This window comes from Heloderma suspectum, chromosome 2 (assembly GCF_057233095.1).
Source record: "Heloderma suspectum isolate Gila_16-S chromosome 2, 16-S_ref, whole genome shotgun sequence".
In the NCBI taxonomy this organism is placed as follows: Eukaryota; Metazoa; Chordata; class Lepidosauria; order Squamata; family Helodermatidae; genus Heloderma; species Heloderma suspectum.
The window spans coordinates 63,170,384-63,192,080 of record NC_139459.1 but is presented as its reverse complement, the minus strand read 5'-3'; the positions used below and the strand labels follow the sequence as shown (position 1 = coordinate 63,192,080).

General features: G+C 44.0%; 1 protein-coding gene across 2 annotated transcripts in view; it reads left to right on the top strand.

Annotated features, from left to right (window-relative positions):
- Positions 1 to 2,407: 2,407 nt before the first annotated feature.
- PCSK1 (proprotein convertase subtilisin/kexin type 1) overlaps positions 2,408 to 21,697 on the top strand; it is a 60,442-nt gene continuing 41,152 nt past the window's right edge. For both annotated transcript variants that reach the window (XM_084833701.1, XM_084833700.1), the window contains exons 1-6: positions 2,408 to 2,784; positions 7,173 to 7,277; positions 13,116 to 13,226; positions 15,619 to 15,765; positions 16,405 to 16,481; positions 20,588 to 20,676. In XM_084833701.1, the coding sequence (XP_084689827.1) occupies positions 2,605 to 2,784; positions 7,173 to 7,277; positions 13,116 to 13,226; positions 15,619 to 15,765; positions 16,405 to 16,481; positions 20,588 to 20,676 (709 nt within the window). In that variant the 5' untranslated portion in view covers positions 2,408 to 2,604. The remainder of the gene's footprint in view (positions 2,785 to 7,172; positions 7,278 to 13,115; positions 13,227 to 15,618; positions 15,766 to 16,404; positions 16,482 to 20,587; positions 20,677 to 21,697) is intronic.

Genomic DNA, 21,697 nt, shown 5'->3' with positions numbered 1-21,697 from the left:
TGCAGCCTAACTAGCAGGTTCAATAAGCAAATAGCCAAACCAGCTCATCAGGGCTCTGATTTCAGCCACCATCTCTTCCTGACATTTAACGAAAGAGGAATAAAGAAGTCAGAGGCTGGAATAAACTAGGGCTGTGTAAGGTGAAGCAAACAAAGACAAGGAAGGAATGTTTCACAAGAGAAAGGAACGTGCCTGGAATAGAAGGGGGCATTCAGAGGAGACGAAGGCAGACAACTTTTAACCAGTGCTTAGGAAAACTGACACTGGAGTACGAGGAAGGAAGGACATTTAATGGGGGACTTATTGGAGTGGGTGGGAAGGAATGCAAAGGGATGTGGGAGAAAAGGAGAGCGTTCTTGAAGTGATGCAACAAAAAGGGCTGCTCGGGAAATTTTGCTCATGAAGTAAAATGCAAGCTGTGATCCTTTGCACACTTAGCTGGCAGTAGTAAGCTCCATTGAAGGGGACTTGCTTCTGAGTAGACATACATCTGATCACTCTCACTGTGTGTCAGCAAGAGATGGTCCTGCACACTTCCTCTTCCTAAATTGTGTGTGTGTGTGTGGGAAGAGCCTCCAGTCTACACTCACTTGCAGCTATCTTTGGAGTCCCACCATCTACAAGCATTAGGAACATAGGAAGCTGCCTTATATTGAGTCAGACCATGGGTCCATCTAGCCCAATAGTATCCACACTGACTGGCAGTGGCTTTCCAGGGTTTTAGGCAGGCATTTTTCCTACCCTGCCTGAAGATGCTGGGGATCGAACCTGGGACCTTCTGCATGCAAAGCAGGTGCTTTATGGCGCTTCCAAGCTGTAGCTGGAGCTCCTCATATGCAGCAATGGAGGGTAAAAATTTAACGAGGTCCATATGGCATATAGGAAAGTCTTACATCAGGGCTGGTGGGAACGTGTGGCCCTCCAGATGTTGTTGGGCTACAACACCCACCAGCTGTAGCCAGCACAGCCAATGGTGAGGATGATGGGGATTGTAGTCCAACCACACCTGGAGAGGTCACACATTCCCCATCCCTGCCTTACATGCTGGGGAAGACTGGAAATATTCAAATAATGAATACTGATGTGCAGACCCTGAACGGCTAAGAGGTAGTCATATTGTTTGGGGCTGATATTAGAGTTTGGCTGGAGAAAGAGGTCAGGAAGATGGGAGGAAATATGCTGACGATGCCAAGGCTATCATGCTCCTAAAGCCAACTCGGAGTCCTAGGAGTCTGGGGCTTAAGTGGCAAGGAGATCAGCAGGAATAAAGCCAGAAATGGTCGATGTTGAATTAAAGGCTACCAGAGTATAACGTTTCTCCTAACCCCCACCTCCGTTTACAGTTCCAAAGATGGAGAGGCGTTGTTTTCCCATAAGTTTCTAGCCCAGAACAATTCTGTATGATTGAAGATACGTGCCAGGTTAGAGGGTGGAGAAGCTGCAGTTGTGGCTTAATATGTATTTGCAATATCACCCCTTCTTCACACACACACACACCACCCCGCCCCAGTGCAATAAATGCAACCGTGCACCCGCCTGGCTGCACCCCGTTCTTTCCCAGTCTTGGAGACTCTTTCCCTGCGTGTCTCTCTCTCCTGGGAATTGCACTGAGAGCAATCCTTCCCGGATAACTGACTGCATCTTCGCAATGCAAGCTATACAATTGCCTCTACAAGTCGCCGGGGGGGGGGGGGGGCGTTCATAACTGATCTTGAGAGGCAACCCCTCCCAACTCCAGACAGGGGAACGATCCCATCAGTTTGTTCAGAACGGCAGTCTGGAGAGATGGGGCGGGGGCGGGGACTTACAGCCAGCGATCTTTTTCCTTCTTGGCGTTTGTTGACAACTCCCTCCTCCCTTTTTAATATTTGAGTGCTTTTTTATTTTATTGCCTACCAGAATCTTTAAGACCTTTTTCGGTACTTTCGGCTGCGCCCCACAGCTTCAGAAAAAAGGGTGACACCGCATCGGGAAGCCACGGTAACAATATGTTGAGTGAAATCTCGATCCCTTTGCGGGCAACCTTCCTTTTTTATTTTTTAAAAGGGTTTCGCTTATCGGTAGGGAAGCCAGCGGTGGGCGGTCTGTGCATATACACGGAGGTGAAAAAAGACCGAGGGTGAGATGGATGGGAGGTTCTCCACCATGGACAGCGCCTAGCTCTCGCTGGGGAATTCTCCCTTCCTCTTCTGCCCGTGTATTAGTATTTTCCTCTCTTCTTCACGCGAAGCCCACCGCCTGTATTAGCAAGCGCCTTCCGCTCCTCCTCTCCCTTGGGAACAGCCATCTAGATCCGAGTCCGGGAGATCTGACGTCAGGGATCGCTTTCGTCGTTTTGACGTGTAAACATTCATTTCCATTCTGGCTGTGGCGGGTTTGAGTCTTCCTGTTCAAGCATGAGCCAGACAGAGAGGGGAGACCTGTGATCGCAGCAAGACACTTTCTTGTGAATTGACTGCTCCTTTTCTTTGCCTGATCGCGTAGCAACAAGAGGGGAAAGAGGCTTCTGCTCCTTTTGAAAGAACAGAAAATCCTGGTTTCTCTAGCTGTTGGATATTATTATTATTATTATTTTCTCTATTATTTCTTCCTGCCTCCGGTATCATGGAAAGGAGATGCTGGGCAGGGCGACGAGTTGTCGTGGCTCTGTTTTGTGCCTGGAGTGTAGCCCTCCTGGCCAAGGCAGAGAGACAGTTTGTTAATGAATGGGCAGCAGAGATCCCAGGAGGTCCGGAAGCAGCGAAGGCCATAGCAGATGAACTGGACTACAAGCTGCTGGGGCAGGTAAGAGGCGCATTTTCTCCCCCCACCCCCCGCCATCCCGCTTGTTGAAACCAGACAAGTTTATTTCTCCCGCTTTCCCGGCGGGAAGCGGTGGCTGATACCTCCCTCTGTAACTGACAAGAGATACAATTGACAAAGGATGCTGACTGTAGGCGCCGTGTGTTGATGGCTCTGTTGGCGAGACAGATCTACACACGTCAGGTGTTCTTTACTCTCTTAAGCGATCTTTCTCATGCATGGTGTGTGGGGTTTTTAAAGGTTTCCAAGCTCAGGATGGCGAGTGGTCCCCTCCTGAAGGCAAACACAGTCTTGGGGGAGGGGGGGGGACTCCTAAGAGTTTCCAAGTTGTCACCTGCCACATTTTCTTTTCACAGAATTGTTCTTGTTTGATTTCCACCCTCCCCACCACCCACCCCTTTAACATGGCAGCGTTGGAGCTGAGGAATGACTAGGTGCCAACGGCTAGAGGGTTGCACACTCCATTGCACTCTGCAATCGGTTGCTTTCTCCGAGACAATACCATGTGCAGTGGAGTGGAGACGAATTAGCAGCAGATGTCGGAAATTACAACGCAGGGAACACAGAGAGAGAAATGCCTACGAGAAGGAAGCCCCTTAGGGAATTCTATATTGCTTTGCCTTAACCTCCGCAGCTCCCCGAGTGCCATTGCTGAGCACTAGATACCTCTAGCCAGGTTTCCCCTTCAGTACCTCTTTTCGTTGCCAGGGGCTCAGCTTTGGGATACGTGAAGTAACAATCGAGAGAAGAGTGCTTCTGGGCACATGCCGAGTGCCTTTCCTTCACTAATGTGTAGCCACAGACATCTGGGATTGTGCAGGAAGAATCCACCAATCAGTGGATCTAGCTTCCAGACAAATGCCAGCTCCAGCAGCTGTCTTCTTTTTTGAAGAACAAATCAATAAAGTTGCACCAGCCAGGAGGAATGGACCCACTGGCCTCTGCTGCTGAGAGATTTTTGTGCCTCTGTGTTTCGGTGAAGGTGCCACGTGGACTGGGAAAGAGAAATCATAGAGCCCACAACTTCATTCTCCTCCTTTGTGGGGAGTTTACTCCATGTGATCTCCTCTTTCTCCCCCCCCCCCAATTTTGGCATGATATGACGTCACTGTTGTCAGGGATGAGTAACTTCATTTACGTAACAGCACCAGGCTTGCTTCTGTTTTCTTGTAGACGGAGCCTGCTAACTGGATTCTGTACTCCAGCTGTTGTCTTCCACAGTGCTGAAACCAAACTGCTCTGGTCTGGTTTCTAAAGAAACAGCCAAATACATCTGTACTAGTCCAAAGAGAAGCAGGGTGGCTCAGAATAAGAAGAGTGCAGATCAAGTCTAACATCCACTTTCCCTTTTATTAACCTCATTTGCCACTATCTTAAGCAAGCTCTGTTGTCAGTGCTGAAAACATACACACACACACACACACACACTACACCAACACACATTTAAATTGTGACTAATGGTCAGTTTCAATGAACTGCTGGGCTATCAAATAATAAGTGTGTAGGATCTGATCCATTGCTGTGCTCTGTGTCACTGTGTCAGCAACATGAACCTGACCCAGTCTGTTGCACAGCTGGGGAAGGGTTGTTGTTGTTGACACAATTGCATTGGCAACAACTCAGATCACCAGATGAAGCAGAGCAGAAGCACCCATCTCCATCTGTAGTGTAAAGATGAGTGATGAGAGGCGATGCAGGTCCAGACCTAGAGACCATGCTAACGTATATGCCATCCTATAGGCTTTTGAAGCAGTCAGCTACTGGTACAACAGAAACCTATAGACTGATAGAGGGTGGTGGTGGGCTGTTACAAAGGGGTTGCCATGAATAGGCAGCACAACAGAATTAAATTCCGCCTCCCCCTTAACTTGCATAGGTCGATCTGTCTGAGGATGATCCACTGTACAGTCAGGTTTCTTACTTGGACAATCAACTCATTCATAAGCGCTGCAATTCCCCCACTTAATACAAAGGACTTAATCTGAGCCAGTGAGCATAATAGGTCAGCATGAGACCCTGGATTTTGGAAGGTGGGTTTTCCAGTTTGGAGGGTGTGGCTCTGAAGCCAGTGAGAGCCCTTTAGGCACCTCTCTTTTTAGAAACTAAGGACAGATAACACATCAAAGTAGCTATTGCCTGATTGCATTTTAATTCAAGCAATGCAGGACCTTTGAAAACAATCTAATTTTGGACCTAATGATCCTGGATTCCTGTATAAAGACCTTCTTGAGTGATTGTATACAGTGGCAAAGTCTTGTAACTGGAAGTCTCCAAAGCAACCATCTAAACAGCAGTGGATTGGTAAAATCTGGGAGAATATGATTATGTACAAACTTAATCAGCAAATGCAGCAAACAAGGAATCCTAATTTCAGAATATGTATACTTGGCAACATGGTTACCATTTATTGCCAGTGTGGAAGCCCTTCAGGCTTCTGATCAGATTCCAATCAAGCATAGGTGCCTTTTTTTTTTTACTATACACAGACACACACACACACACACACACCCCTTATACGTCCTACATATATCCTTAGGCTGTTTCACTGTAGTTGTCCCACAAGCATACTCATAATGTTTAAAGGGTTATAATCAGTGAGTTTCTTTGTTTCTTAACTGATCTTGTTGTGTTAGAACCGTAGCTCAGTGGCAGAGCACATACTTTGCATGCAGAAGGCACCAGGTTCAACCCCTGCCTTCTCCAGGTAGAGCTCGTAAGCTACCCTTGTGCCAGGTTCACACAACACGATAAACCACAGTGACCACCTGCCATGGCTTGAATATTCAAAGGGGCAGATGGCATGCACTGCAACCCACAATGGCTTAAATAAGCCACAATGGGCTGCAGTTATCATGCAAACCCAGTAAGAGACAACCCCAGAAACTGCAGAGAAAGGCCATCCTTCCACCCCCCTGTCTCTGCCTTCTCTTTCTCTTTCTCTTTCCAGGCTCCCTCTGACTCCCCCACACCAGCCAGTCCTTCTCCTATCCTTCCCCTCCCTGTAATCTCCAGCCCCAAACCTGCCTGCCCCTTCCTTCCTTCATCTATCCAAGCCTCCCCCTCTACAGTCCTCCCTTACCTTTATCCTTGCCCCCTTTCAACTACCTCTACTCTCTAGCCATCACCCTTGCCACCACCCACAAAGTTTTTGAAACCCCCAAACAGAATTATTTGCCACTTAATTTTATTCTGAATTAATTTCTGAGGGTGACCATGGTAGATACATGGGATAATTAATGGAAGGGGGATTGGATAGGAATTGGGAAATTAATGTGGGTCAGAACTGGGAAATTAAAGATGTGGATAGGAATTGGGAAATTAATTGCAAATGACCCCTCTGATTCGGCTTTGTTTTGCTTTTGGATTAGTGTTCTGTCAAATACTTGAGGCTCCATTTTGGTGAAAAAATGCCATTTTTAGGTGGTGTGTGTGTGTGTGAGAGTGAGAGTGAGAGTGAGAGAGAGAGAGAGAGATGGTGTGCATGTCACAGTAAGCCACTGTGGGTTAATTCACCTGCAGGACTCCAAGGTGTGTGCTGCCCACCATTTTGAATATGCAGGGGGTGGGGGCATCACAGCTTATTGTGTCATGGAATCCACATTGTTCTAGAGTTATCCTAGGGTTGTTTAACCATCAGATAACCCACGATGCCTGGGTTTGCATAGCACAACAAGTCACAGCGTCCCTCCACCACAGCTTGCATATTCAAAATGGTGGCCAGCACACATCTCAAAGCCCCATGAGTGAATTAACCCACAGTGGCTTATTGTGACATGTGAACCAGCCCAGTGAGAGAGAAGACTCATGAAAAGATCCCTAATACCCCCTCTTTCTTTTTTGTACATTGTTTTCACACCTGATCACAGCCATTGAAAATTAATTGTACCTGAAGAGGAACTATTGATTTGGGATGATCTGGGGGTGGGATGCAAATTAATTGAATAATTTATTTTGTATGGAGTGGGAAATTAATTGGCTGGCTTTGCCTTTGGTAAAATGTAACTGGATCCCAGTAATTATTTCCATATATATATATATATATATATAGAGAGAGAGAGAGAGAGAGAGAGAAATTAGCATGTGTAAATGTTATACAGATTTATGTCCAATGGGCACTTTTAAATGCCTAGCAATGCCCCTGGTGGTGATTAGTTTTATTTTTAATCTCAGGAACACAAACAGTTTGAAAATATTGGTGGAGCATAATTCTGGCCACGAAATCTCTACACTGCTGTTTTGAATAAACATTTCTATCAGGCAATATCTAATGTCTTTAAATTTAAAGCATTTCTGGGAAATTATGATTGTAAGTTGCTGTTGATCGTTGCTCACTATGGAAAATATCTTAGAAATCATCCTCTGTCTTACAGATTGGATCACTTGAAAATCATTATCTATTTAGACATAAGAGCCATCCTACAAGGTCTCGAAGAAGTGCAACTCACATTACTAAAAGGCTCTCAGATGATCAGCGTGTAAGTATTGCATTTATAATTCTCAAAGGTTGCAATCCAAACACACTTATAAGGGAGAAAGCCCCACTGAACACAGAAGACTTACCTCTGAGTAAAAATGCACTACCTGCCAGCTTGCTAAATGGCTAAACTCAAATGTTGGAAACTGATGTTATACAGTCCTCCAACATATTATATGTTTATGTTTCAGGGATAATATTTTCAGCCTAGCATATTCTCTCTCTCTCTCTCTCTGGGCTTTTCTACATGAGGCATTTATTGTGCGCTCGTCATCCATGGTTGTTTACAGGTTCTTTAGATGATGTTGTGACCCTTCAGTTTCACTTCTGTGTCTAACGAGCACATTCAGTGAGGGAGTTTAGAGCAGGGAAAGTGCAGCATTTAATTGTGAAAACTAAAGAAAGTACAATTTCCTTGTGTGTGTTTGCACTATTCTGCTATACCACAGTGCCACCTACAGGTTATGTAGCAGAAAAGCAGGAAAGGAAACACTCCTTGTGTAGTGCTTAGATCTCAATTCTGCCACAAAACCAAAAGTAGATATAGTGGATTAACAATCCATTAACAGCCTCATGTAGAAAAACTCTATTTATTAGATTGATATCCTACCTTTCTTCAAGGAGCTGAAGGTGTTGTACAACATTCTCCTCCCTCATTTTTATCATGGGAGAGAGTAACTGGTAGCCCAAGGTCACTCAGGGAGCTTCATGGCTAAGTCGGGATTTGAACCTGGGTCTCCCCAATCCACTGATGGTCATTATTGCATATTTATCTGTGGAAGGGAGAAATGAACACTTTTCAAAGTAGCAAGTGATATTTCAAAGATAATCTTTCACTTGCATTGATATGGCATTTAGAATTCCAATTTGTTCTTGCCAGAATGAACTGTAATTTAGAAATTAGGAAGTTCACAAACATTTATGCAATGCTCTGTAGTTATACAAGACCCTCTGCTTCAAGAGCAGTCTATATCAAGTGGGTTCATTTTTTTAAAAAAGTGTGCAATGGAAAGAAAATCTCTTTAGCTTCATAGGTGCATCGCCACTGATTTTACAGTCAATAATTTGTTTGTACAATAAGTGGGGGCGGGGAACTGACCTGCAGTAATCTGAAGAAAATAACCATTACCTGCCATTTCGGAGTGGATATAGACACTCCTTTGCCAAATGGTAATTTAGAATGGTGAACATACCACCAGTGCTAGAAGATTGTCATCTGCTATGTCAATCTAGTTTTATCTACACCAGGTCAGAAATCTAGATTAGGGGTGGGGCGTGAGCAGACCATATAGGTGACCATTATCTTACTGTGCACATATGACTCCTCTGCTGAAAGCTCTGCACTGGCTGCCAGTAAGCTTGTGCCATGATCAAGGTGTTACTTCTGGCTTATAAGGCCCTAAACAGCTCAAGACCAAGCTGTTTGAGAGACTGCCTTCTCCCATATAGATCACCTTGGTCTCTGCGTTCGGAGGGGGAGGGCTTGCTTACCATGCCCCGGCCAAGGCTCCTTTGGCCATGGTGTGGAGGAGGGCCTTCTCAGTTATGGCACCCACCATGTGGAATGATCTCCCCAATGAAGTCAGGCGGGCTTCTAGTGTGGAATGCTTTTGCTGACAACTGAAGGCACACTTGTTTCCCCAGGCGATTCCCTGACTGCTAGCATTGTCAGCTACCCCTGGTTATTTTAATGAGATGTTTATTGCTTTAATGATGATAGGTTTTATTGTATTTTATCATGATTTTATCTTGTAAACCACTTTGGGGTTTTTTTCTAAATGAAAAGTGGTATAGAAATGTTCTGAAATAAATTAATAACAAGCTCCCCATGGGGCTGTATGCTTGCCATGGTTTCTCTCTCTCTCTCTCTCTCTCTCTCTCTCTCAGAAGGAGCAATCCTATGGCTGCTAGTCAGTGGCTAGATGGCCATAGGATATGTGGGTTTCTGGTAACCAACCTTCCCCCCTCCCATGCTGCCTTGCAGGCAGTGTGGAATGGCCCTGCTCTCTGCGCTTGGAAGAGGCCACAATGGGGCATTCCAGGGGGCATTCTGGGGCAGGGAAGGTGGAAATGCCGGTACAACACATCCTATGTGTCATCCAGAAGCCTCCTCCCCTGCTCCGCCTTCCCCTGACTAGACAGCCAAAATTCACAGTCTTGCTGCAAATCCAGGGCAGGAGAAGCATGGAGGGAATGATCCCCTCCATGCTTCTCCTGTTCTGCATTGGATAGGTGGCTGCCTCCGAGTTAGGAGGCGGCCGCCTATCCCCATAGGATTGGGCGCTTAAAGATATATATATTTCTTACTTCTGCAAACCTTGGGGTTTGCATGGATGAGACTGTTTGAGTTACATAAGGATCCACATTTGGAGAATGAGTTTGCCAATTGTATATAGGGTGTCATATATGTGTTAGCTGCTACAAAAATTCAGCCTCCTTCAAGCAAATGTCCCCATGTTTATTAAGCAGATCTTAATCAGGTTGAAAAATCTACACCAAGATCTGGTTCCTGAGAAACCTTATTTTTGAAGCAGTAACCTTCAATATCTATGGTTTGATGAGAAATGAAAGAAAGAGAAAGCTGAAATTTAGAAATAATAAGGAAATACAGATTTTTTTAAAGCATAGTTAGGCTAAACTCACTTACTATGAAAGAAGTCCCATTAAACACTATGGGACTAAAGAAAAAATTAGTCTGAACTTTGGTAACCACATATCTATAGTCTTATGTACAGCAGATTCACTGCTTTTTAAACTAACCAAAGGGTGTAAGATCATAGCAAAGAGCTCAGAGTGCCAATTCCAATAAGCAAAGTGTTAGCAAACAGGAATATCCAGAGCTTGCTTTAGGATCCTGAGATACACAATTTGACATCTTGCTACAGGAATTACTCAACTGGGAAACAAGATGAGAAGGCACATATAAGTCAGTCAATATTAGCAAGCCACGTTTTGAATATTTCTGTTCCGATCGCCTTGAATCTTAATGCTGGATAAAGCTATGGTGAAATCAATCAGGTGCATATTATCTTATTTATGCCCCAGCAACTTCTTTGTAGTTCCTCTCCACACTGGGGATATAATGTTTAGCACTGTTCAATATGTAGAAGAAACTCCCAATAATATACAGAGTTTCCATAAAGCGCCAGATGTCTAGAAGACTGCACCAGTGGCATGGAAATTCTTCACATCCTTTTGGGGTTCTTGGTAAACTCCTCCCAACCCCCAACACCAGTTCAATTCAGAAATGGGATAAGTAAAAAAGAACTATTCCCCCACCCTAAGATAGAGAAGAGCTTGATGACTTCCAGACCCAATTCCAGGTTGATTTTGAGCCCAGTTGTGTCTCCAGTGACCACAACGAAAGCATAATAGAGTCTGAATCCTCATAACTCAATGTGAGCCCCCAAACCCACTTGTCTGGCTAAATGCAGTGGCTTCTGCTGTTCCTGTGGCTGCTTCAGAGGCAGAGAAGGAAGTGTATCTCTGCGTCACCACCTCATTTATCTCCCTCAGACTTTCTCCCCCTTCCCGTCTGTCTTTCTCCCTCCCCTTTCTTCCCTGACTGGTATTCAAACATTGATACAGCAAGTTGCAGGCACTAGGTGGCTGGGAAATGTAGATTTCTTGGCATCCCAGGCACCTGTGATGTGCCACAACAGCATTTCAAGCAGCAGAGAGGAAGGGAGAAAAAGACAGACTTTCCTTCCTGCCATCAGTGAGGCCATACCGACACCTACAGCCAGTAAGTCGGCAGGACGTGAAGTTCCTTTCCAGCCAGAATCGCAAATTGCAGGGCTGGCCGTACCATTAGGCAGGGTGAGGCAGCTGCCGCAGGCTGCGGAAGCTGGGGAATGGGGAGGAGCAGTGAGGAGTTGAAAGGCAGAGCTGTGTAGGCCACAGCCTGCCCCTCACCCCTTAAGTGAGCCTGCTGCCATCAGGAGGATGCTGTCCTTTCACCAGTGTTGAAATAAGATTCAACTGCCAATCTGCTCAGCTTCTGCATGTGGAATGGCCATCTTGACATTTGCTTCAGTAGCAAGATCTTCTGGGTTAGCCCTGGCAATCAGAGCTAGAGAAGAATAAAGGGGAGGATGAGCCACTTCAGAATTCTGGCGTACTTTATGAGTATGCCAGATTTGTATTCCAAACTGGCTTGTTACAAATTCAGGAGTCTCCCTAGTTCTAGTGCCAGCCTCGATGATGCATTGTTGTTGTTCTTTTCCTTTAAAAATAACAGCTGCAGTGGTGCAGGGGGGATCAGGGTCTGGACTGCAGAATGTGGAGGTTGGAGGAGAAGCTTCCCTCCTGGGACAAATAGCAGATTCAGTGAACCATGGCTCAGAGGAGTTGTCTTCCTGGCAGAATGCAACAGTAACAGTTGCCTTTTTAAAAAATTAAGGACTGAATGTTGAGTACCAAGAACTGAACTTAAGTTCCAAGTAATAAATAAATAACCCTGCAGCAAGACACACACAAAAGTAGCAACATAATTAAAACGCTCTGTCAGTAAATAGGATGTTGTAGATGCATCCATAAACAGACATGCAAAATTAATTGGAGTATAATCCCACTGTCATCAGGGCACTTATTCTATTATTGGTTATGACCTAATAGTAACAGCTTTCATAATGTGAATACTTTGCAATCAGATGCAATTATGGTGCCCTGTGGAAGAACATATGGACTGTGAATAACAGCCTTGCCATAGCATGCAGCTCCCAAACTCATGGCTAAAATGGTTTTCTCTAGCTCACGCAGGTAAATGCTAAAGTGTAGCTCAAGGAGCAGAGGAAACATATGTAAAATTATTTTACATATATGAGTGAGTCCTGTTCTTTAGAATAGGGAATTTTCCATGTGCTATTAATGGCTAGCTTACAAGAACAAGTAAAATAATTTGTGCATACCCATAACAATGGGGGGGGGGAGCCAGGAGTTAAATTCACTGAGTCACACTGTAGCCTCTGGCCTTCCCCAACCTAGTGCTGTCCAGATGTTTTGGACTATAAATCCCATCTGTCTTGACCATGCTGGCTGGGGTTGATGGATGTTGTGATCCAAAACATCTGGAGGGCACCTGGTTGGGGAACAGAGCTGTAGCGCTATTCAGTTGTTCTCTACAAATAGCTTCTCAGTCTGCAGAAGGAGGCAGTGGGACCACATTAGTGGCACTGACCATATTCCTTTGAATGGCCATCCAAGAGGGTGGAGCCAGTGCCACGCATGACATCAGGGCAGGGACAGCCCTGCCTCCCTCTTTTCCACATGTAGAAGCTCAGGCTTTCTTCACACTGACCTTTTATCCTGCGATTAAGATGGCTCTCACAAGGAAGTCTGTGGGCTCTTTAGATGTCGGCGTGAACCTCCAGGGTGTCTCTTGCACTAAATGCCCTTTGTTCCATTTTTAAATAGATCGCACCTAATGAGCTATCAAATTACCCCGTTGTGTTCCACTTGAGTTTCCTCCATAAAAAGAGGAAGAGGAGGAGCGAGATCAATGAAAGATAATGGAAGACTCAGATATGGGGGAGAAGAGGGGGAAAAGGAAACATGTGAAAAAGGGAATCGTTGTGGTCCTGCATTTAAAACGGAAGCAGAAAGCTCCATTTTAAATGCAGGATTTTAGGCTGATGTAGAGATGTGGAGTGTGGAGAGCAAAACAACAGGTCTCTCAGCCTAACCCACCTCACAGAAATGTTGTGAGGCTAAAATGGTGCTCTGAGCTCCTGAAGGAAGAGGTGGGATACAAGGGCAATAAATAAGACGTTGGTGGACAATAATCAAAGCAACAAAAACAAGGTCTTTATATGTTCTTGCTATTGATAAATGTATTCAGGTATCTTGGGCAGAACAGCAGTATGAAAAGAAACGAAGCAAGCGTTCAGTATTCAGAGACTCAGCAGAAAACCTTTTCAATGACCCAATGTGGAATCAACAATGGTATCTGGTAAGAGTTTGCATTTATACGTAGAACCTACATGACCTAAGAAATTGCATACAAAGTACACTGCAGTCACCTAGGAGTTCATTCAAGGCATAAACCTTAGCATCCAAGTTACAAAATTAAGACCATGCTTCAGAAGAACTTTTGCAAAGTGTTTTCAGATTTCAACATGGAAATTGTTCTGTAGATATCAGGCTTCTTGTGTTCTATACCAGGGGTGCAGAACCGTGGTCCTGGGGGTCAAATCTGGCCTTCCAGGAGTTCTAGGCACTCCTGGGTTCCCCAGAAAGCCATGCCCCCTTTCCCTCAAACACTTATTGTTGCTGGTTACCTGGCTTTTGTGCAGATTTTTCCCCATGTTAAAAGGTTGGAATGCCTCTCCTAAGGCTTACTTACTGACAGTAAGAGCCTTAAACTAAAATATGCTGGTATTTTGGGATAAAAAAATTCCCCACCCCTTTTGCCTTCAGCCTCGCCCACCACTGGAATGCGGCCCCAGAGAGCATCTCCAAAATGGAATTCTGCCCTTGGGCTGAAAGAGGTTCTGCAGCCCATGTCTATACCATTGTTTACCAACTACTGCTATTTCCCTCTTTAGGTTCAAAAAAGAAAAACTAATTGACTGTCAAAGAACACACCTTTGGCTTAGAATACTTCTCTGAACTGTGGCTTAGAATAAATCTCCAGCAATTGCCAGAATAAAATACATTAAAATGCATGCCTCCTTGGGAGAAAGGCCCATAAAGCTCACTGGGTTGGATCCAGAAACACTTTGCTTGAACACAAAGGCACTTCCATTCACACAAGGGCAGGGGAAGACTGATCTCTGTTGACTCCTCCCGCCATCAACAGCCCATGGTGCCATATCTCACACTAATACCAAGGGTCCCCTGCTAAACATCTGGAGGGCACTAGGTTGGGAATGGCTGGTGTAGACAATACCAATCTAGATGGATCAATTATCTGACTCTGTTTTAGGCAGGTTACTATATGCCTAGGATTTGCAGTTTGGGACAATAACATGCATGACATTTCAGCTCTAGAATTACTAAGCATTTTCTAGAAACGTATACACATATCAATTACATTATATAATGGCTTAGATCCAAAGCACTTCTTGTATGATTGGAAGGCAAGGAATGTCTGCTCATGATTCCCCTACCAGCTGTGGTCCCCCTCCATAGGTTTCATGACAGTCCATTCTGTGGGGTTCCTGACCTTCAGGAGTTGTTTTTTGGCAGAGTACAAGGAGCTGCATTGGCTAAGTGACTGCATTTCCTCTGCTCTCAGATGTTTGATGGCATATGATGAGGTTTTCAATGTCTGTGTTTTATTGGGTCTCGTTATTTTCTTGTAACTGGTTTTTTAGCTGTTTTCAACTGTTTTTAAATTTTTGTATGTTAAAGATTTTATATTACACTTCAGTGTATTTTGGATTGTAATTTTTGTGAACCTCCCAAAGAGCTTTATCTATTGGTCAGTACTGGGCAGTATAGAAATGAAATAAGGGAATGAATAAGGGATGGGAAATGAAATCCTCACCCAACTGCACTGGCCAAATTCAATTGGTATAGCTATTTCTACCATGGATATGGCTATGTTGTACCTGCCTGTTATATAGCTGTTGAAGATGAGGAGCCTGTCAGAAAAAAAGAGGTGGGAATCCTAATTCACCACCAACATAGCTGAATACACGTGGATTCAAAGCCAAACTTTTACAAGCTACATACTCAAAGTCCTGGACCTGAATGGATGAATCTGTCAGTTTTTATTTCTTCCACATTTGATTAAAAAAAAAAAATCCTGGTTCACAAATAGGCTGTCTTGAAAAAAAAAGTGTTACTAAAATCAACAGGAGTTGTGCATTAGCAAGGAGATATGATAGTGCTCTTCAATTACTTGAAAGGTTGTCACCGAGAGGAAGGCCAGGATCTCTTCTTGATCATCCCAGAATGCAGGACATGGAATAATGGGCTAAAGTTACAGGAAGCCAGATTCTGGCTGAACATCAGGGAAAATGTCCTGAGTGTTAGAGCAATATGACAATGGAACCAATTACCTAGGGAGGAAGTGGGCTCTCCCACACTGGAGGCGTTCAAGACGAGGCTGGACAGCCATCTGTCAGGGATGCTCTGACTTGGATTCCTGCATTGAGCAGGGGGTTGGACTCGATGGTCTTATAGGCCCCTTCCAACCCTACTATTCTATGATTCTAAGTCTGTGATCTTGTCCAGCTTTTACTCATTCATTGGGATTTGGGCAGAAGATGTTCCCATTAGATTGTGGCCATTATGTATGGGACAAATTGTACACTCAGCTTGATTTTTGAAGCATGCAAAGTACATTGACAATTGTTGCCTAAATATGTAAATGTACTATCTTTTATTTTTCCTAGCAAGACACAAGAATGATTCAGTCTCTGCCAAAACTGGATCTCCATGTTCTTCCGGTGTGGCAAAAGGGGATTACAGGCAAAGGGGTTGTCATAACCGTGCTTGATGATGGCTTGGAGTGGAATCACACAGACATTTATTTTAACTATGTGAGTTTCATACTTGAGCAGCAATCAATTAGCTCTTGTTTACCAATGTAGTGGCTAGATTGAACTCTCGGGGTTTGAATGTGGGAAACCTGATTCAGCAATGAAGCTCACTAGGTAGCCTCCAAGTCACTATGTGAATAATCACATGAGGTCCTTAGAGGAAGTTCCTGGGGATACAAATGCAACAAATTAGCCAATAAAACATGAGCATTTCATCAAAATCATTATTTTAGAAAAGTAGATCGTTAGTATGGGGGGGGGGGAACAAGACTGGTCACTAATATTTAGATAATATATATTACAATTAATGTATCAATATTCATGGAGGATAAGGGTAGCAATGGCTACCAGTCATGATGGCTATATATTGCCTCCAGTATTGGAGGTAGTATGCCTCTGAATACCAGTTGCTGGGGAACATGAGTGGGAGGCTGCTATTGCACTCATGTCCTGCTTGTGGCCTTCCCTGAGGCATCTGGTTGGCCACTATAAGTACAGAATTCTGAACTAGATAGGTCTTTAGTCTTATCCAACAGGGCTCTTCTTATGCTCTTATCTCATTGTCTCAGCAATTTGATTATGGATTTCAGAAGAGTTCTTTATCCGTCCTTTTCTTTTCCTTTGTATGTTTACCTTTAGGATCCTGAGGCAAGTTATGATTTCAATGACAATGATCACGATCCATTTCCTAGATATGATCCAACGAATGAAAACAAGTGAGTAACTAATAGCTATTATTACTCCATTTAATGCGGGTGTGGGTAACATGTGGCCCGCGACAGCCCCTGAAGCCCCTTGAATTAAAAAAAAAACTTAAACTAAAAATAGTATCCATAGTGCTACAGAGTACTGAAATGGTTTGCAAGCTGACCCTTTTAGTTTTCTGTACCAGTATGGAACACCAAAAGTGTCAAATTTAGCTTGCAAACAATTTAATTTTGACCCTTTTGGTGTTTGTAGTGCTATGGATGCCACTCTTATTTTTATTTTTTTGGTGCCCTGCAGAGTGCAGCCCACTGGGGGGGGGGCATTCAGTGGGGTGAGAATGACCCCTGGACTTTTTTGCCCCTCCCTGCTTTGAAGTATAGTGTTACTTAACCCTGGAAATACATCTTGAAAGAACAACCTATATTTAATGACATTCCTAGTGTCTGTCACACTATCTCAGTAGGTGAGACAAATAGCAGTAGACGACATTAACCCGAGAGTTTTCCACTATAAAACTGGGGTCGTTCTGGACCTTAACCATCCTTTTACTCGTATAATGTGATGGGGTTCATTCATACCCCAGTCTGAAAGCCAAATTACATGTTATGCAGAAGACCTGTGATCAGATCTCCTGTCTATTTTGAAAACACAAAAATAACTGAAGGGCCCCTGAGTTATAATGGGCTCAAGTGACAGGAAGCCAGATTCCGGCTGAACATCAGGAAAAACTTCCTGACTGTTAGAGCAATACGACAATGGAACCAATGACCTAGGGAGGTGGTGGGCTCTCCCACACTGGAGGCGTTCAAGACGAGGCTGGACAGCCATCTGTCAGGGATGCTCTGACTTGGATTCCTGCATTGAGCAGGGGGCTGGACTTGATGGCCTTGTAGGCCCCTTCCAACCCTACTATTCTATGATCCTATGATTCTATGAGTTGGATTAAAGATGTAGCACCAGAGGACAAGGATCAGCCCTTTCCTCCTATGATGTTTAACCAGCTCCTAATTGCTCCTCCCATAAGATGCTATTAGCTGCAAGGGGTAGTGGGGAGAAGACAGGTACCCTTACTGATTTTGAATGTGAAAATGGCATGGGGCAGAGAACTAAACTTCCCTTCCCCACTGTGGGTGCTGTTAACAGCATCCACAGGGGTGAAGAGAAGTTTAGCTCTCCCTCCCATGCCATGTTAAGACAGCCTTTGCCAACCAGGTGACCTTCAGATATGTTGGATTATAACTCTCAGCATCCCAAGCCCCAAAACCTCTGGAGGACACCAGGTTGGGGAAGGCTGTGCTAGGACATCCAGTCACGGGTCTCTCCTCTTTGGTCTCATTTGGCCATCCTTTTGCCAAGATATGGCTTGAGAGAATCTGCATTACAACTGGTCTGTGTGTCGAGCTGGTCATATACAATAGCTTCAGTGCATCCCAAAATGAAATTTAGATCTCATTTTCAGAACTAACACATCAACCCACATTTGGATGTTTTGCAGTTCTTGCAGGTGCACGACAGTTCATCATGCAGCTGGCTGCTATTTGGACCAATCATGTCTTGTTCGGAATGTTGGTCTGGTCATGTGATTTTGCCCCTACACATGCTGAACTGCATTATAGAGCAACCAGTAAGCTGCCTGGCAGCTTACCAGTTCTACTTCTACTCCTATATCATATCTTCCCTCCTCTAAAAAATGGTCTTTTCCCATTTTCTTCTGATTACTGAATCCCAATAATTTCCTAGATTAGCTTTTCTCATGTGAATATCTGACTGATTCCTGTATTAGGACCATGGAAGGAATTTTTGTCCATCTGACATTGTCTAGTGTTAGGATGAACAGCATGTGGTTTCACACCTTTGCCTGAGTCATGCAGAATTCTTGATCTGTAAGCAGGCCTTGCAGTACACATGCTGTCTGCATGTAGAATATTGTAGCCTATTTGCAGAGGGTGATCTGTATAGAGCTGACATATGTGGTCAACTCAAATGTGTAAAGGGAGTCCGTCATGATCCTGCATTTAAAACAGAATCAGAAAGCTCTGTTTTAAATGTGGGATTTTAGGCTGGTGTAGAAATGCTCTAAGTTTGCCTAATAATCAATATTATTCTATCAGCCTATCTCTAAACTACAAACATATATCCATTTTATTCCATTGTAACTATTATGGTTTCCACCAACTAATCCTGGGGAATTCGGTTTGGTGTGGTATTAAGAATTCTCTGTTAGAGATTCTGAGCCACCTCAGAGAATGATATTTCCCAGTTTTCTGGAAAGAGGGAATGACTGAAACCAGTTAAAGGCTGCAATCCTATGCACACTTACCTGGGGGGAAGACTACTGAACACAGTCGGGACTTACATCTGAGGAAATAGGCATAGGATGGTACTGTAAACCTGAAATATGACCTATGTGTTTCATTTTGTGGGAGCAAAATGTATTGACAATATATTGAACCTACTTCTTAGTGGTCATTGCATCTCTGCAACTGACCCACTCAAGCAAGTACAACGGTCCCCAACCTTTTTGAGTTGGTGAGCAAATTTGGAATTTGAAAAGAGTGATGTGGGTGCACTCACAAAACGGCTTCCATGGGGGGGTTGCCCATTCATAAAATGGCTAACATGGTAGGCATAGCTGGTCACAAAACACTCATTTCCCAGAAGTCCAACTGGTGGGCTAAAGAAAAGTAATTTGCCCCAGGACCTAATTACAAGGCAGGGGTGGACTCAGAGCTCCAAAACCACTCTTCAAGTGAAATACAGATGGCACTGGAGGGCAACAGTTCATTTTGAAGCCTCCCAGTTAAAATATATATATTTTAAGTTAAAAACTGTTAAGAAATAAAATGAAAACCAGGAGGCACAGAGAGCCTGGTGGGTGCTAGCAGAGGTTTCCATGGCACTACCAGTGATGTAGGACAGAATGGCCTGGTTTGCCCATAACAACAACCCAGAGCGTGGGTTGAGTATGGGTTGTTGCTGAATCGTGGGTTGTTGAATTGTGGGTTGTTGTTAGGTGTGAACCCTGCACTATGGTTTAAATATGGTTAACCATGAACAATCCAGGAAGAGAATCCATGGTTTGTTGTTGGCTTGTGAACTCTGGGTTGTTCATAGTTAACAACCCATAGTTAAGCCATTGTACAGGGTTCGTATGTAATGGCAACCAACGATTCAACATCAACCCATACCCAACCCATACTTGGGTTGTCATTACATGTAAACCAGGTCAATGCTTATTCTGCATTTTGGGTCTTCCATAGTGGCTTAAGAAGCCCAGTGAAAAGAGAAGAGGATTGGCTCATTTCAAATGCAGAGTCCTGAACAAGTAGCTGTTCCAAGCCAATTAGGTTGTCACTGTCTGTAATGACACCCTAAGGAACTTACACTATGGTTCACCAGTACCTATCAGGCAAAATGATATTTAATTCACTATGTGGATGTTGTTATAACAGAAATAATATCATCAGAGTGGAAGGTTTTCAAGAGATAAATGTTCCCAGGCTTTTGAAGATAGATCATGCTGCTTAGCTGCAGCAGTTATTGGCAATGGAAGACCATTATCATCTGATTCAAATGGCATTATTGCTAAAACCTACCATCTCTGCATAACATCTACTCTTTATTAATATGTAAATGGAATTCAGACTGGCAGCATTCAACAGCTCAATTGCATACAAAGCCGTACTACTAAGGTAGTTTTTACAAGGGAACTATCATTTTATAGAGAGAAGGTGAGGGATCATGGAACATATCATATTCTTTTGATATTTTACCATTTACCCTTTGAAAGGTAGTAAGGATGAGCTGTACATTCAAATTCTGTCATCTTCTTACTAGGGAGCCTGATAACTGTATATCAGATACATTGCAAGCTTTGCTTTAACGTAGCATTTTCATTGTTCTCTTGAGAAATTGGGTTTGTCCTTGGAATAAATTCATAAAACGTGACCGAATGACAATATTCAAAATATTGTATGACAGTATCATTATCTGCTATGTAAACATTGTGGTCCAATCCCTGTTCGTTCCATTTGAGTTTGATGTCTTCAAATAAATAATAATTGAATAATAATATTTGTAGATGACCTGTATGGGACTGGTGGTTTTGTTGCAGACATGGAACACGATGTGCGGGAGAAATTGCCATGCAAGCGAACAACCTAAAATGTGGAGTTGGAGTTGCATACAATTCCAAAGTCGGGGGTAAGAAATCCAAAGAACATTCTGCTTTTAGTTGTGTTTTCCCTTGATAGAGGGACCTATATAGAGACCTATGTTTGAATTGCTGTTGGAGAGGTACTTAGCAAAGCAATGCTAATTTGAGCAACTCAACTAGGAGATGAGCAGGCACTGCAGTAAGCCTTCTGTCTATGGGCTTCTTCACACGGAGCTTTTATTCTGCTATTGAGATGGCTCTCTCACTGAAGTTTGTGGGCTCTTTAGATGATGCTGTAAACCTCCAAGGCATCTCCTGCCATTTCCCCCAGCCTATCCTGTGTTTTCCCCAAATGCAAAAAATGTGGTATTTTTTCCAGCCCAGGGAGCGCCATGACCTCCCCGTGAAATTCTCCAATAGCGGAAGAAACCTCTGTATCTGGTTGGCTGTGGGCTGTGCTCTCTCCGTGCCTGCCATGTAAATGCTTGAGCACATTTCTTGATTGGAAGGAGAAGAGGGTAAAATGCCTCCCTGCAATGAAGGGAGACAGATCTGATCCCCCACCCCACCAAGCTCAGAATCAGCGTCCTTTGTTGACTCAGAGCACCCCATTAAGTTCAATGGGGCTTACTCCCAAGTAAGTGTGCCAAGGCTTACAGACTTAGCACAATTTTAAGTCTACTCAGAAGTAAGTAGTAGCTTTCCTGGGGACTGTGAGGAAACAATACAGCACAAGTTAAGAGATGAAAACAAGACTCCCCCAACACCTGCTCCTTTGCACACATGCCAGGGAGGGAGGCGCTCCTCTGATTCCCTCCACCTTTAAAGTCACTAGAAAGGCTTCTGACTTCCCTCCTGCTGGGGAGGAGTGGAGGGATGAGCAGAGCCATCAGTCATGTTACAGGAACCAATGATCAGCCTTCCATCCTGATTTTTCTGTGCAGCCATGAAAACTTATAGAGCTGAGGGAAGCACTATGAGAGATGCCTCATACAGGGCCAGTCTAAATCCCAGAAAGGATCTGGAATCAAAAGGATCAGTTTGTAGTGGGATAAATGCCAGGTGTGA